This window comes from Brachycentrus maculatus, unplaced genomic scaffold (genome assembly GCF_059751285.1).
Source record: "Brachycentrus maculatus isolate JH-2025_06_01 unplaced genomic scaffold, ASM5975128v1 h1tg000080l, whole genome shotgun sequence".
NCBI lineage: Eukaryota > Metazoa > Arthropoda > Insecta > Trichoptera > Brachycentridae > Brachycentrus > Brachycentrus maculatus.
In genome coordinates this window covers 269,530-284,448 of record NW_028280834.1, presented here as the reverse complement: position 1 = coordinate 284,448, position 14,919 = coordinate 269,530, and the positions used below count along the sequence as shown (strand labels likewise).

The 14,919-nt window shown below is 46.1% G+C and overlaps 3 protein-coding genes across 6 annotated transcripts; 2 read left to right on the top strand and 1 right to left on the bottom strand.

The window, feature by feature from the left end:
• The first annotated feature begins 969 nt into the window (after positions 1-969).
• Positions 970-2,284, top strand: LOC148311037 (uncharacterized). Its single transcript, XM_088257353.1, has one exon. The coding sequence runs from the start codon at positions 1,095-1,097 to the stop codon at positions 2,094-2,096; it is 1,002 nt and encodes a 333-aa protein (XP_088113479.1). The 5' UTR covers positions 970-1,094; the 3' UTR covers positions 2,097-2,284.
• Positions 2,285-2,931: 647 nt separating this feature from the next.
• On the top strand, positions 2,932-6,225 carry LOC148311036 (uncharacterized). 2 transcript variants are annotated; one of them, XM_088257375.1, is made up of 5 exons: positions 2,932-3,626; positions 4,323-4,359; positions 4,402-4,507; positions 5,151-5,316; positions 5,888-6,225. In XM_088257375.1, exons 1-5 carry the CDS (start codon positions 3,404-3,406, stop codon positions 5,950-5,952), a joined length of 597 nt encoding a protein of 198 aa, XP_088113501.1. In that variant the 5' UTR covers positions 2,932-3,403; the 3' UTR covers positions 5,953-6,225. The 2 variants fall into 2 exon arrangements, with proteins under 2 accessions (XP_088113501.1, XP_088113500.1); XM_088257374.1 differs by having other exon boundaries at positions 4,323-4,507.
• LOC148311035 (uncharacterized) lies at positions 6,155-14,674 on the bottom strand. 3 transcript variants are annotated; one of them, XR_015837320.1, is made up of 14 exons: positions 14,446-14,674; positions 11,850-11,976; positions 10,321-10,540; positions 9,965-10,139; positions 9,063-9,324; positions 8,636-8,725; positions 8,338-8,499; positions 8,158-8,251; positions 7,913-8,072; positions 7,622-7,833; positions 7,195-7,310; positions 6,938-7,118; positions 6,465-6,856; positions 6,155-6,387 (listed from the first exon to the last, which is right to left on the bottom strand). XR_015837320.1 is itself a non-coding variant. In XM_088257371.1 (13 exons), exons 1-13 carry the CDS (start codon positions 14,477-14,479, stop codon positions 6,795-6,797), a joined length of 1,899 nt encoding a protein of 632 aa, XP_088113497.1. In that variant the 5' UTR covers positions 14,480-14,633; the 3' UTR covers positions 6,155-6,794. The 3 variants fall into 3 exon arrangements, 2 of the variants coding, with proteins under 2 accessions (XP_088113497.1, XP_088113499.1); XM_088257371.1 differs by having other exon boundaries at positions 6,155-6,856; positions 14,442-14,633; XM_088257373.1 differs by lacking the exon at positions 14,446-14,674 and adding an exon at positions 13,197-13,348 and having other exon boundaries at positions 6,155-6,856.
• Between the last annotated feature and the right edge of the window lie 245 nt (positions 14,675-14,919).

Sequence of the window (14,919 nt, the reverse complement as noted above, 5' to 3'; positions counted from 1 at the left end):
ACGCCGGGTCGGCCCGATACTCGATCTGTCCTGTAGTGCGTTTCGTAGAGTAAGTTTTTCTATGATACAAATTCTCATTTTTTATAACAACAACAAAAATAATAGAAATAACATATTTTACATATAAAAACAATACAAAAATAAACTTTTGTTATGTGCGCCGTATATATGGAAAATCTGTACCGCTCTTTCAGAAATAATGGACCGTCTCCCCGTGCCAAGTTCATATGGCGAGTACTGAATCCTTTTTGGATGCCGTAAGAGACAATGATTTAAATCGTCTCGCAACTTTATTGAATCGTTTCAACGATGAAGATTACCAAAGTACCCTTTTGTTAGCCGCGGACGAGCGCGGACTGACAGCGCTACATCTCGCTATAAAATGCGGTCATTTGGAAACTGTAGCCTATCTGATCGAACAAGATGTCCCGCTGGAATCTCGGGACGACGACGGAATGTCTCCGCTTCTCCGTGCTGCCGGAGCAAACTACGCAGGATCCTACACCGTCTTCCGGACGTTAGTCCGCCGAGGAGCAGATCTCGCGAGTCGCGATCGCAGGGGAAGGGGTGCGCTAGCGTGGGCCGCTAGGGGGGGAAATGACGGCATAGTGCGCTGCCTATTACAAGCCCACTGCGTGGACATTAATTGTACGGATTATCGCGGCTGGACCCCTCTGCATCATGCCGCTGCAAAGGGAAACCTCCGGGTGATAAAGCTTTTATTGCGAGATCCACGCGTGGACGTCGATTCTCGGAATGACGGTAGATCCCCTGTGCACCATGCTGCGGGAGTAGGAAACCTTCGAGTGCTCAAATATTTATTACGTGATTCACGAATAGACATCAACTGTAAAGATGATGACGGCAAGACTTCTCTCCATCACGCCGCGATAGACGGACGACTCTCCATAGTAGAATATTTACTACGGGAACTCGGAGTCGACATCAATTGTAGGGATAACGACGGTACGACCCCTCTTCATCAAGCCGCCAAGAAAGGAAACATCCAAGTCGTGAAATATTTATTACGAGATGCCCGAGTGGACGTACACTGCAGAGATAATAACGGTCGAGTCCCTCTCCATTACGCCACTATGGAAGAAAGCCTCCGAGTAATAGAATATTTATCGCGAGATTCCGCGGTGATGGTCAGTTGCGTAGATAATGACGGTCTGACCCCTCTCCATTACGTCGCCACTAAATGGATAGCCCTCTCCGCGATGGAATGCTTATTGCGAGATCCTCGAGCGAACGTCCATTGCGTAGATGACCGCGGCCTGACCGTCCTCCATCACGCCGCTAGAGTCGGACACTCCTCGCTTATCCGATACTTATTACGGGAACTCCGAGCGGACGTTAATTGTAGAGATAACGAAGACAGGACTCCGCTCCACTACGCCAGTATGAGGGAAAACCACGTGGTGATGCAATATCTATTGCAAAATCCCCGAGCGGACGTTAACTGCGTAGATAATCACGGTCGGACCCCTCTTCATCAAACGGCTCAGGACGCAAACCTGAAATTAATGAATTGTTTACTAAGAGATCATCGAGTGGATATAAATTGCAGAGATAATGATGGCAGAACCGCCCTCCATCACGCCGCCGCACGGGACGAGGTGGCGGTCATGTTTGCTCTGATGAGAGAGGGCGCGGACGCGGAGCGCAGGGACGGGAAGGGCTGGTCGCCGCTGCTGTGGGCCGTGCACCACGGTAGGCAGGCCAGCGTGGAGTACTTGCTGCTCGAAGGGGCGGACGCGCAGTCGCGAGATGACCGCGGCATCAGCGCACTGCAGTGGGCCGTGCTGAAGAGAAGGCCCGGCATGGTACGGCATCTGTTGGAGCACAACGCTGCCGTCAACGGAGTCGACGATGATGGTGACACTGCGCTGCACGCGGCCTGCGAGGACGAGCAGTGGGGCGTGGTGGAGGAGCTCTTGGCAGCGGGAGCCGACCCGCTAGTAGAAAATGAAACCGGCGAAACCCCTCGCGATATCGCTCGACGTGCGGGAGTTGATATTACCGGACATCGTGTTACACTAAATGTGTCGCTACACTACAAGAGAACGGACTTACTTGCACCCGATGGTGTATAAAGTGCTGCATCAAATTGATGTATTGTTAACAAAATCATTAATTGCATGAAGGCAATGTGACAAGTCCTGCCGGTGCAAGGTGATCTATACTTTAATCTCCCCGCACTTAAATTCGGAAGACAGAATAAACAATGTAGTGAAATTGTTCAAAATGGATTACATCCAAACTTTTAGGTCATTTAATGTAATTACAGCCTTCTCTTCAATACAAACGTTTTGAACGCGTTTCATTTTTCTTTATTTGTTCCTCATCTTTAAACAGTTCGCGTTCGGAAATTTTGACCAGTAGTTAATCTATGTAAGTGTTACTTTAAAAAAAAATCTCAAATTTCCTAGGTATTCACCGATTGCTTTGAAATTTTGACACAGCGTAGCATTCGAGTACGCTTGTTTTTATGTATCTGTTACTGGATTTTTTTACCGCAATGACAGCGCTATTTGTTGAACGTAACAACAACACACGCAATGATGAACATCGCTCATGGCGACCAGCGAGTTTTTGACAGATACTAGTATTTTTCAATATGTTTGATTGCATTGTTGTTTCATAAATTTTGTTTATGTTACAAATATTGTAAAATAAAACATTTAAAATGTGCGCTTTCGTAGTCAATAAAATTGCTACTGTTAGTGCTGGTTGACGCCGCTGACGTCTCACTGCTATCTAGAATATTATTTTAAACAAGATGTCACTACTTTAAACATTCTCGCATTGGCTACTCGCATTTCTTAAAAAAGTTAATAAAAGTGAAAACATCCCTAGGTAAATTATTTTTTGGGATGGGAGGGTACCTAATGTTCTATGATAATATTGTTTATGAGTAAGTTTGTCTATGCGTCGATATCAGACGTCACAGGTGTCAGCTGTCCCCCCTGTCCCGGTTTTAGCGGGATCGTATATACTAATATTTTAAACTCAAACGTTAGTAAAAAGTGTATATAAAAAGTAACTCGACACCGGCTAGAACGCTCTAGAAGGGTGAAAAGCCTCAAAAAGAAGAAGAGCGTATAATTTTTGGAGCATCGGGTGTACAAATTAGTTAGTTTTTCTTTGGCTATAAAAATAGTTTATAAAAATTAGTCCTTGTCTTTGGCGTCGGGGAGGGTGTGTTGCAAGTAGCGAATGACGATACGTTTATCCCTGTGAAGGCGAGTGTTCGTCTCTCGTTGCGTATCATGCGCATCTAGCACCGGTTAACTAAAAGTTGATATGTTCGAACCGGCGTTTATTGTTTACTAATAATTGGATCCGATTTAAATTGAAGCCCGAAACTATACGCGTTCCTCGCGGGCCCGATGCTCGTTACATGGAGTTGGCCGCAGTGAAGAGCGAACCGGCGCTAGATGGCGACGTTCCGCCGGGCGGTGGATGCGGTGGACGTGCGGAGAGGGAGCTCGCGTACCCGGAAGGTCGCGCCGTCAAGGCGGAGCCGGCGCCTGGCGGAGGCGACCACTCCGCGCTGGACATACACTACTCCGATATTAAACGGGAATGTCTGAAATCCTCTACCAACCCGGAAACTGAAACCGGTAAGTTATTTTATTATGAATCTCATCTGGGAAGATTGTGCGGTGTAGCTCGGTGCGAGCTACTTCTACAGTACATCCGAATCGCTCACTCTCATACTTGTTTCGCAATAAAGCTCTACTACTATCCATAAAGCTCATTCGGCCGCCTCTTCCGCGATTGCGTGAAATTTGAAATGGTCGAAATGTGTATTATAAAGATAAATAAAACTACCAGCTGAAATGCGATCACTCGGATGTATGCGAGACAAAACAAGGTATTACGGAGGTTGAAATACTGAGATGAGAAGAGTATCGGAGGCATTATCCTTCAGTTGAGAAAGGAACATGCGAGTGATGAAGTAGTGGTTTACAATCTTCGCTTAGTATATAAATAATTTGTTAGTTTTACAGGTCTTACTCCGCTTCCATTTCCGAGCTCATTCGCCTCGTATGTTTGTGTGACCGTTGTTTCCTCATTCGTCGGTTCCTCGTGCCCGAAGCGTCTCGACAGGAAGTTGTTCCTCGGTTGGATGGATGCTGACCCGAGCCGTGCGTTCTTTCTTTATTTCTCCATCGGAACATCCATCGCGTACGTGGAGAGACGCATTCTGACCGCTTTTCATCCTTTATTTTGTAACTCCTCAAATTATGGTAAATCCAGAATGGTATCGTGTTTTTGCTAATAAAAATTTGTTATTTTTCATGTTCTGCGTGCAGACGCGGAGCCCGCTGCCGCGTGCACTCGCGCGGACGCCGTCCCCAGCAAGCTGGGAAGGGGGTGCACTCGCGCGGACGCAGTCCTCAGCAAGCTGGGAAGGGGGTACGCGTTGCGCGGCCAAACTAAAGAAGTCGTCCTAAACGTGTACCTTTATTTGAAAGAATTTCACAAAACCGGCAATTCTGTAAGTCATGTTTCACCTCGACCCGACCTCCTCGTTACCCCGCCTTCCCGTGACATTATTTGGTCTCTAGCGATAATTTACTAAACAATCCCTACAAATGCGTTTAAAAATAACAATATCACAAATATCACACTGCACAAAAACATTAATAGAACCGCAGGATGAAAAATTCAGAAACACATTCCATCAAAAATATATATTAAGTCGGTTGAAGACACTAAACAAAGCTCCCGTTATCCGTATAGCTATACCTGTATACAGCTAACTTACTCCCATTATCCATAAAGCTGTATTACCTACTCCCATTATCCATAAAGCTGTATTACCTACTCCCATTATCCATAAAGCTGTATTACCTACTCCCATTATCCATAAAGCTGTATTACCTACTCCCATTATCCATAAAGCTGTATTACCTACTCCCATTATACATATAGCTCTATAACCTACCCCCATTTTCTTATTCTTAGCTTTATGAGCTTAATACCCGATCTAAGAGGTATTGATAATTTGATAATAGAGGTGGGTAGATATGAAATAGATTGTGATCGTAGCTTACTTATTATGGGTACCTGGAGCGCAGTAGCGTATGGAGGGGTGTGGGCAGCAGGTACCGCGCCTTATGCGAGTGGCTCGCCCGCAGGTGGTGACTAAAGGCGCTCTAGTGGAGCAGGTGTCCGAGGCGACCGGAGTCGCAGTCAGGAAAATTCAAATGATAATTCGAGATAACAAGCGCAGTGGAAAGGCGGCCGCCATCAGCTCCCCCGAGAGAACCAAGTCACCCAGAGATAAAAGTCACCAGAAATCAGGTAGCCTTACGTTATAACTACTATTTCCTATACCTTGTTGTCGCAGTCTAAAAGTAAGTCTAATGCGCAAAGGCAAATAGCCGCAAGATAATAACGGTAGTTTTGAGATAAACAAGTTTATAGTTAACTTAAAATGACGCTTTTTGCCAACACATGTATCAAATTAATCTAATTTTGCGGCTATTTGGATAATATCTCGGTTAAAGAAAGAGATAGAGAAAAATCTGCGATAGAGGCCAGTTATATGAATGCTTGGAGTCGTGTTATGCCAAACAGCCGCAACTTGAGTTACGGCTAGTTGCCTTTACACATTAGAAGTACGGTAGGTACAGTATATATTATTCCAATCGGAATATTTTACAAAAAAGGTGTATCTTATACCTTATCTTACACATAAGTACCAAAATAGCCACACATCAATGTGTTCAAATATCATAAATATACACTGTAAATAGGCGTGCTGACCTCCGCTAGAAATTTGCTACCGATGGATGTGCGCAAATTATACATCGGTAGGTTGTTCCTCCTTTATGTGGTGGCTTCATTTTATTTATCGCTATATTTTTTTCAGATTTAAAGAAGATACGCAAAAATACAGAAATTGAATTACCCGTCCCGACCTACTCCACGGGGTGAATAATCTAAAAGGCGCAGGAAGAAAAGGAAAATGGAGCAAGAGTCGTCGGAGAGCCGCAGTGCGCACCGACGAGAGCCCGCCTCTGCAACGGCGCACGGGGCATTGCACCGGGTCCGCGTGCGTGGATGATCATACGGCGGCGAGGTGACGGTATTAGAGTGAAAGGATCGGTCGACCGGCCGAATAAGGAAATAAAAAATATTTTATTTTTAATAATCTCTGTTATTTACAGTAAATACATTCTTCATAAATATATACATCGAAAAATTTTATTTCTTGTCTTTTTACTTTCATTTTTATTATTTATAGATATTATTGTTAAAAGAACAAATAAACCAAAATATACAATGTTATGTAGTTGGAGAAATAAAATAACTTTCTTTTTTGATCCACTCACTTTTATTATTAAAAAACCAACTAGTTTCAACAACAACCTGTTGCCCTCTTCAGGGTTTCTTTTATAACTTTTATAAAACAAACCCCGAAGAGGGCAACAGGTTGTTGCCGCAACCAATTGGTTTTTTAATAATAAAAGTGAGTACATCAAAAAACAAAGTTACGTTATTTCTCCAAATAATATATTACAATGATCCACAAAGTTAGTGCTTTAACTATTCAAAATACAATATATACAATTTTATTTACGTATACACGAGTCGGGTGGTAGTCTCGCGGTCAGGGTGAAGCTGTAGGTCCGGTTCCCTTAGTATAAAATATGCTTCGTCTCTCTCGAGGGAGTCGTAATATTAATTCATTAATTAATCTTAAAATTAATAATAATAATGTAAAACAGTCTGCAGACGGACGCGCGGCCGAGTGTCCCGCAGCTGTAGCCGGTCGTTTATAGAAATAAAGTGGAGTTGGAAGGCGGAGACTCGAAGGTTCCCGGGGGAATCAGCAGTCCTGGAAATAGGAACGGTAATCATATCGCGTTCAAATAATGAGAGTGATCTAACAAGACCGAGGAACCCGTCGGGTGTTTACCTGCGATGCAAGCCGTCATGAAGCACACGGCGCAGCCGGACACGAAGGCCCGCGCGGCCACGGAGGCGATGTCGGTCTTCCGGGAGGGGGCCATCGCGCTCAGCGCCCCCACCAGGATGCCCACCGAGCTGGGGTTGGTGAAGCCGCACAGAGCGTACGTCGCTATGGCCTCTCCGCGACTCTGAAACGCGAGTAGACCGGCTCAGTCGGTGGACGGCGCGCCGCGAGGTACATTACCGGGAGGGAGTGGCGCTCACCGACAGCAAGCCCTGCGCCTTGTACTCGCCCATCCTCTGGTACGCCACGAACTCGTTCACGACGGTCTTGAGCCCGATCAGACTGCCCACGAGCTCGCACTCGGACCACGGGACTCCTGAAATGCGATTTTTTTTTGTATTTTAAAAGTATTTTTAACTTTATGCGAATTCAATATTTGAATAATAGAAAAAAATGTTGCATCGGCAGTAAGTTTTTCTTTTTAAAGTGAATAATTGTTATCTTCTAACTTTTTTTGGATTCCTGATCGGTATAATACAAGATGCGCTATGCAATACCCGCACTCGATATCGCTACAAGGTTAAATATTAACAGTATTTGTGAATGCGGGTGCGTGGCAATATAGTTTATAACTGTCACATCATTCTGTGTCGGATTTAAAAGTGAGTACTCCGCATTCCGGCTTACCCATGACCCAGCTGAGAGGGATGAAGACCTTCCCGAAGATCCACTCGAAGCTGAGGAAGTCCAGCCCCACGAGGCCTCCCAGCCAGCCCAGGATGCCGTTCAGGAAGGCCACCACCGACACGAAGGCCACCAGGTTGGCCGCTATGCCCAGCACCAGCGGCAGCGCGTTGGAGGCGCCCGTGGCCGCCGCGTCCAGCACCGAGGAGTGCTCGCTGCAAAGGAGAGATCGGTCAGTGCGGGCGGCCGAGCGCCGCGGCGAGCGTAGAGGCTGGCGGAGCGGAGCGCCCGTACCTGGTGACCGTCTTGATGGTGCTCACGGCGGTCCGCGACTGCGCGGTCTCCGGGTAGAACAGCTTGGAGTAGCACAGGGCGGCCGGCGCGGACATGACGCTGGCCGTGATGAGGTGGGACGGCTGGACGCCGAACGATATGTACGCGGCTAGCGTGGAACCTGGGGACCGAAAGCGCATTCGTCTACAGCCGCTGTCGAGTGACCGGCAGTAAGTAGGCAACGCCGACAGAAGAATGACGCTTACCGGAGACGGTCGCGAACCCCGAAGCCATGATGGCGTGGATCTCGGAATTGGTCAGGTCCGCGAAGTACGGCTTGATCAGCAGCGGAGACTCGGACTGCAACACACGAGGAGATCGCGTTACCGTCTGGCGCTTGCGGCGCTTCGCGGGACTCGGGGGTCGGGGGGCCGGCGCGGACTTACCATTCCCAGGAAGGTGTTGGCGGCGCAGATGACGCTCTCGCAGACGGTGGTGGCCATGGAGATCTGCAGCCACCAGCCGAGCTTCAGGCAGATCCACTGCATCGCGCCGAAGTAGAACATCACCTCTATCATCAGGCTGAAGAAGAATATCACGGGCAGCACCTGCAACCGGAGGCCGGTATCGAGTGACAATAAATATAATATCGTTGTAGGACCGGGTACTCCAATGTCCATATCAGATACGATGTTCTCCCAATAGGCGCGTCGGTATTTGTAAAAACTCGGCAAAGGAACTTACCGCAAAAGCGAATACTCGAATGTCGTTGACCAGAAAATCGCTGAACACAAAAGTGCTTCCATCGCTGGCGAAGTTCAAGAATGCCGTTACCTGTAAATAATACATTTTTGTATAAATTATACTCCCACCCTGGATATGAAACCTTCTACTTATTTGCGGCCCCACGGAGGAGGTCGGGTTAGGTTAGGCCCCACGGCGGAGGTTAGGAGCCATCGTGGGAATTTTTGTTTTGCCTGCATCGCTCTAAGCAGCAGCTCAGCGTTACGGCGGAGCCCCTCTTCGAGTTGTCAAGGCGAGATGTTCATCTTCTTCTTATGCTGCGATTGCCTTTGAATTTACCCCCGAGGGCGATCTATCGGGATGTATTAGATGTCTCGAGGAAGGAGGTAATTTGGAACCCCGACTCGGAGATCGGGAGGCGCCGTACCTTGTCACCGATGCAGATGAATATCTCCCTGCCGGTCCCCCAGCGGATGGTGAGCATGCCGAGCGCGAACTGCAGGAAGATGCCCCACAGGACGGGGCGCCAGACGACGCGACTCGGGCTCCTGGAGAACGCGAACCCGAACAGCAGCAGCACCGCGAACCCCAGCAGCGAGATGAGCCTCTCGCGGGACTCAGCGGTGTCCAGGATCAGGAACACGATGATGGCCGCGAAGATGGCCGCCGTGACTGCGAGCCGGACGTACCTGTAACGCGACCACCGACCGCTACACGACGGAGGACAGAACAACGCGCGCTATTCTCGTCCCTTTACGGCCACGAGATGCGGAGAACTGCCCACTACCCTTTAGCTGTCTACCCTCTCCCTAACTAGCTCTAACCGGCTCTTCATTATTGGGTGTTTGCGTATTATATACATTGCGTCTTAACCATATAACCAAATCGCTTAAATCGTCATCATTCAAAATTTGATGTGTTATTCCTACTATGTAAATAATAATTCTTATAACCGATGGTAACATTCACCATAACGCCTTGTATATTGGGTCCTTAATTATATTCCACAATGGTGACCCGGCATGATCATTTGAATTCGCATTGAAAAACGGTGCGATACTAATCTAAAAAAAGGTAAATTTTTCGCGAAATGGGAAGAAAGTTGCCTAAATGTCACCTAATATGAGGGGAAGGAATATATAGATACAGTATACATTACCCACTTCTAACTCTCCTTGTCTCTTGCGGCCTCTAGCATTCCCTAGAAGACTCTCCAGAACAGATTTCCATACCGACACGGCGTATTTACAGCCCGCTTGTCGATACATACTATAAATATGTAACATGTATCTACTAAAATAAAGCTAACAGGAAAGCTAGGTCACGCACCAGTATTCCCAGACCCGCACGTAGAACTTGTATATCGGCCTGAGGACGGCCTTCCGCAACGCCTTCCCGAAGAACTGCTTGACGAGGAGAAAGTATATCACGAAGAAGTACACTATGGAGTACAGAATCAGCAGCATCCCGAACCCGTCACAGTACTCCCACTCTCTTCCTCTGTCTGGAATGTTTACAAACGGTCAAGGTATACTCGCGCGTGTATTACGGGGAAACCGCGGGGACTCTCGCTCGTCCGCTCTTCCCGTCGGCGTCGCAGGGCGTATGGTCGCGGAGCAGCCGCCACCGCGACCAGAGAGCGGCGCGGAGAGCCACCCGAGTGCATAACGGAACAGCATAGTTACCCGATCTGTACCAATAATCTAGCGCCCAGAAGAAGTAGCCGAACACCGCCAAGTTTAGAACGGCCAAAGCGATATATCTTATTAATTTCTTGTGGGTGTTGAAGAACCCGGAAGTCGCGGAACCCATTCCTGAGAGTACTTTGGAAAATGTTCCTAAATCTGGTTCACTGTCTTCTTTCACTGCTCCCATTTCGGCAGCCGACATTTTTCTCTTTTCTACCTGAAAAATAAAATTAGTTATTGGATTGCGAACACCGTGTTAACGAGATGCAGTGCCCGACGTACCATTGTTAGAAGAATAAAATGTGCGCTCTCTCTATTCGACTCTACTACTACTACTTGCACAGCCGATCACTACCCACTGTTAGTTTGCTTTTACTAGTGTAATGGTGCGCTCACAGTTACATAATAGTTCGCTGTGACAGCAGCTCGTGTACTGGTTTTCAGACAACAATATAATAGTTTAACCTTTCCGGCAGGTTCCGAAGGGGGTACTGGCAATACCCCAAGTAAAATGCTATAAATACAGTTTTTTTACAAATGCGACTTATGTCAAAATGTTTATCATACTATTGTTATTCTATTTTATCCTTTGTTATTCTATTTTACCCTTACGGGGGTGGTATTTGGATCCTCTGCCTTTGTTCACCCAGGAAGTCCTTCTTTATTTATGTTTTTTTTCCTTAATGTAAATAACAGTGTTTTTTATATTAGTTACTAGTTCTCTGTTACTTTAGTCTTTAAGTCATTGTTTGTGTTCGTCTTAAATTGTATTATTATTATTATTTTTGCAAATATTATTATATTTTTTTTGTTTTTTTTTTTGTTTTCTTATTGTTTTATTTTATTAAAAGTAAAAGAGGTAATGAGGGGATCCCGAGGGGTGGGGACGAAGTGTCGGCCTCTGTCCGTACGTCCTCCTCCCCCCTCATTAATTGAATAGAGCATTATTTATTTCTTCAAAAATATTTTGAAGATTTTCCTCTATGTGCAGCTGACAGAGGGTCTATAACTGCTGCGGGTGGATGGCGGGCTCAGATTCCAAAAAAAAGTATCGAGACAATACCGAATCTTTTAAGTCTTAAGATATGGAATTGCAGAATGAAGAACGGAGAATGTGGAAACACATTGCAATGAGCAACAGAAGCGTTCAAATTTAACGGCGCTGCGCGTTGAAGCTGACAAAATTGAGCCAATTATCGTTTATGGTAAAGAAGTCATTTTTAATTTTTCAATTTTGAAAGCGAGAAAAGTTTTAATTTGATTTAGTTTTTTGTATAGTTATGTATATTTGTACGTATACTACAATTTCGGTTAAGAATTTGAATTTTCACGATTAAAAATTTTTAATTAAATTAAAAGAGGCCGCGTTTTGGATCTCAAGCCCCCGCAACTCTAAATCCGGCACTGTCTTTCATTGTGAACTCTCGTCATCTATCCGCTATCATCCATCATTCCACTCCTTTGCCCAAACATCAACAAAACTATGTGTATACATTTAAACATAACGAACGATCGACTGTACTTACATCTTTGAGTCCATTATCGTAAGATATTGTACTGAATTGGACGTCGTCGTCTCCCGCGTCCGCGTCGGCGTCCCGCAGGAAAGCCGGGTTGTCCGCCATCTCGGTGCAGGTTGCCGCGAGACTTCCGCTAGAATGTTTGTTCGGATTATACCTCCACTTCCTGATCATGCAGCTCTGCGCGCCATCGTGGGGTCTCTGCGCCTCGCGCCTCGCGCCTCGCGCCTCGCGCCTCGCGCCTCGCGCCTCGCGCCTCGCGCCTCGCGCCTCGCGCCTCGCGCCTCGCGCCTCGCGCCTCGCGCCTCGCGCCTCGCGCCTCGCGCCTCGCGCCTCGCGCCTCGCGCCTCGCGCCTCGCGCCTCGCGCCTCGCGCCTCGCGCCTCGCGCCTCGCGCCTCGCGCCTCGCGCCTCGCGCCTCGCGCCTCGCGCCTCGCGCCTCGCGCCTCGCGCCTCGCGCCTCGCGCCTCGCGCCTCGCGCCTCGCGCCGTCTGCGAACACACGCGGGAAAGTAACCCGCCGGCTATTTGATAATTACGTGACTAGTTTCACAATACATAGAGCGATTTGCGAATGATTTACGCGATTTGTCGAACAAATAACGAGGATCGAAGGGGCGAGTGCGCGATGTGCATCATCACCGATGTCGATCGATTTCCGCGACTACTGTATACTGCCCTCGAAGCGCGTCTCTGCTCGTACGCCCGCGCCGAAACCTTACTAACGTGTCGCGAGTCTCTCCCCGACTATACCTCGCTCCGAATATAAATAATACTTTCGGTTTCGCCAAATGAATTACCCTTTTTAGATTAATTCTCGGATTTGAACATATCAATCGATTAATCGATCGATAAATGCAATATTTATTCTTTCATTATGCACCACGCTCCGGGACCTTCCGATGTGGCGTGTCTACCGCACTTCTAACCAACCCGTGTATGAATCTCTCATCGCGCTTCTAGATAGCGGTTGAACTTTTTACTTGTCCAATTTTGCCAGTAGGTATTCTACTATATTGTGAGTCCGCCTTCGCACGAGACTAACGACTAGTTAGCGCATTTGGCGTACCGGAGGTCCCGGGTTCGATTCCCAAGAGGGAGCGAGTGCTAAGGAAATATAGGCTCATCGTGATTAATAATGTCATTATTCACTTTTAAATTTGTTTTATATCACCCTGGACTTATGCCCGAGGCGCAGGTCGGATTACCTCGCCTTCTGACTGGGTGGATAGGATTTAGTGCCCTATGCACCATCAGGCGCGAAGAAGAAATTCGCAACACAGAATTTGAATAATTTTACACATCGGTTCGCGAATGGGGCGGCACGCGGCACCTCGCGCCCGCCGAGTACTCACCAGCTCACTCGCTGAGTCGAGGGTAGACCCTAGAGGTTCGCTGTGGGGAGTGGGCGTGGGGTGCGGCGATAGAGTGGCGAGCAATCAATAACCGATTTACGACTGAAAGAGCCTCCGTTCGCGCAAACTTGGCTCGCAATCTGTCGATAAGTTATCTCGTATCGAAGAATAGCTATTCACTTGTATCTGATTAAATATCGCTCAAATTTCAAAACAATATTTTTATCACGAAGAATATTGCGAAATTTTAGAAATGATCAAATTCCGCTAGAATATTAATCTCTACGTTGATTTAGCGCATCGATGACAGAGATTTGTCAGGGTTGCCAGCCGAGCTCCGGTCACTTTGTCCATTCGACATGTCCGAGAGAGTGTCGACATCCGACTCTTGCGGAAGGACCGATCGCTTCTCTCGGGCGTCTCGTGTCAGTATAGGATCACCCTTAACTTAGGAACTTGATATTCATACCTTAATACAAGAGACCTCAATAATTGGGTAGGAACTAGATCGATATTGGATATGTGTATAAGTGATCCAACCTAACTGCGGTGCATATTACAAAGTGTAGGTACTGGATTCATTAGGACGATGTATTTCGATGACGCACACGTACGAGCATATGAATGGTAATCAACATTATCTGTATTTCAACATTTACCATACAAATATGCCGAGATTTGATTTTTTACATTTCATCAAACTTTAAATAGGAGATAAGATAAAAAATTAAAACAAATCGATAAATAAAAAATTCTTAGAATTTTTATCACCGTGTGATTAAAATTAATGTAAACGCAGCCTGTATCTATATATATTTATATATATATATATATATATATATATATATATATATATATATATATATATATATATATATATATATATATATATATATATATATATATATATATATATATATATATCTATATATATATATATATATATATATATATATATATATATATGTACAGAATATGTATATATTATGTACATAACCCCCTCTCCTTACCTCTATCAGAACCTACAATAGATTATTTAAACATATATTGCTTGTCGGTTTATATTTCGAGCAGCTGATGAGGACTTGTGTAGTTCTGGAAACCAGTCTTGTTTACATTCATAAACCCAAAGAAGTATTATCCAAATGTCATATTTTTATATTCAAATCACCACCACGTGAATGCCAAAGCAGAAAATACTCGTAATATATTGTTAATTCATAATGGGAAACATGTGATAGGTACTTGCCGAAAATTGAACTAAGATTATCCGACTGCCCCATGCACTAACGCTCCTCCGGCCGTCCAGAGGGAGAGCCGGGAACAGATGGCGCGGCCACAGAGGTGTGCCGACCTGCCGACCACTAGCGAGATACCCACTTGTCCGAAATCTGCGAGGTGAAAACGCGACTCTTCGGATTATCGCGACTGTTGTTCATCTCTATCCGCTCGAGTGTTTATGGACCGTCGATACGCCGTCGTCGGTTCTCCAATATCACCTATGTGCGTATCTGGGCTGGATTTGCAGTGAGAGGACAACTCGTAGGATAGGATTCCTACAACGGTGCACGTATACAACTTTAAAAAATTAACACAATATGGATGTTCAATATTGGGCGGAATTAACTAACCATCACGTCGCTCTCCCGCAGGGGTAGGCAGAGAGAACAGAACGCCACACCACTCTATCTTTGCAAATATTTCGCATGTTCCACATTCACGC

Bases quoted from the DNA above. Each gene is read 5' to 3' on its own strand.
- LOC148311035 (XM_088257371.1), bottom strand. From the start codon at position 14,479: ATGGGGCAGTCGGATAATCTTAGTTCAATTTTCGGCAA. The intron at 8,073-8,157 runs GTAAGCGTCATT...TTCGGTCCCCAG, and splicing joins GGGGTTCGCGACCGTCTCCG to GTTCCACGCTAGCCGCGTAC. The intron at 7,311-7,621 runs GTAAGCCGGAAT...ATCGCATTTCAG, and splicing joins CCCTCTCAGCTGGGTCATGG to GAGTCCCGTGGTCCGAGTGC.
- LOC148311037 (XM_088257353.1), top strand. From the start codon at position 1,095: ATGGAAGAAAGCCTCCGAGTAATAGAATATTTATCGCGAGATTCCGCG.
- LOC148311036 (XM_088257374.1), top strand. From the start codon at position 3,404: ATGGAGTTGGCCGCAGTGAAGAGCGAACCGGCGCTAGATGGCGACGTT. The intron at 3,627-4,322 runs GTAAGTTATTTT...TTCTGCGTGCAG, and splicing joins CAACCCGGAAACTGAAACCG to ACGCGGAGCCCGCTGCCGCG. The intron at 4,508-5,150 runs GTAAGTCATGTT...GCTCGCCCGCAG, and splicing joins TTCACAAAACCGGCAATTCT to GTGGTGACTAAAGGCGCTCT.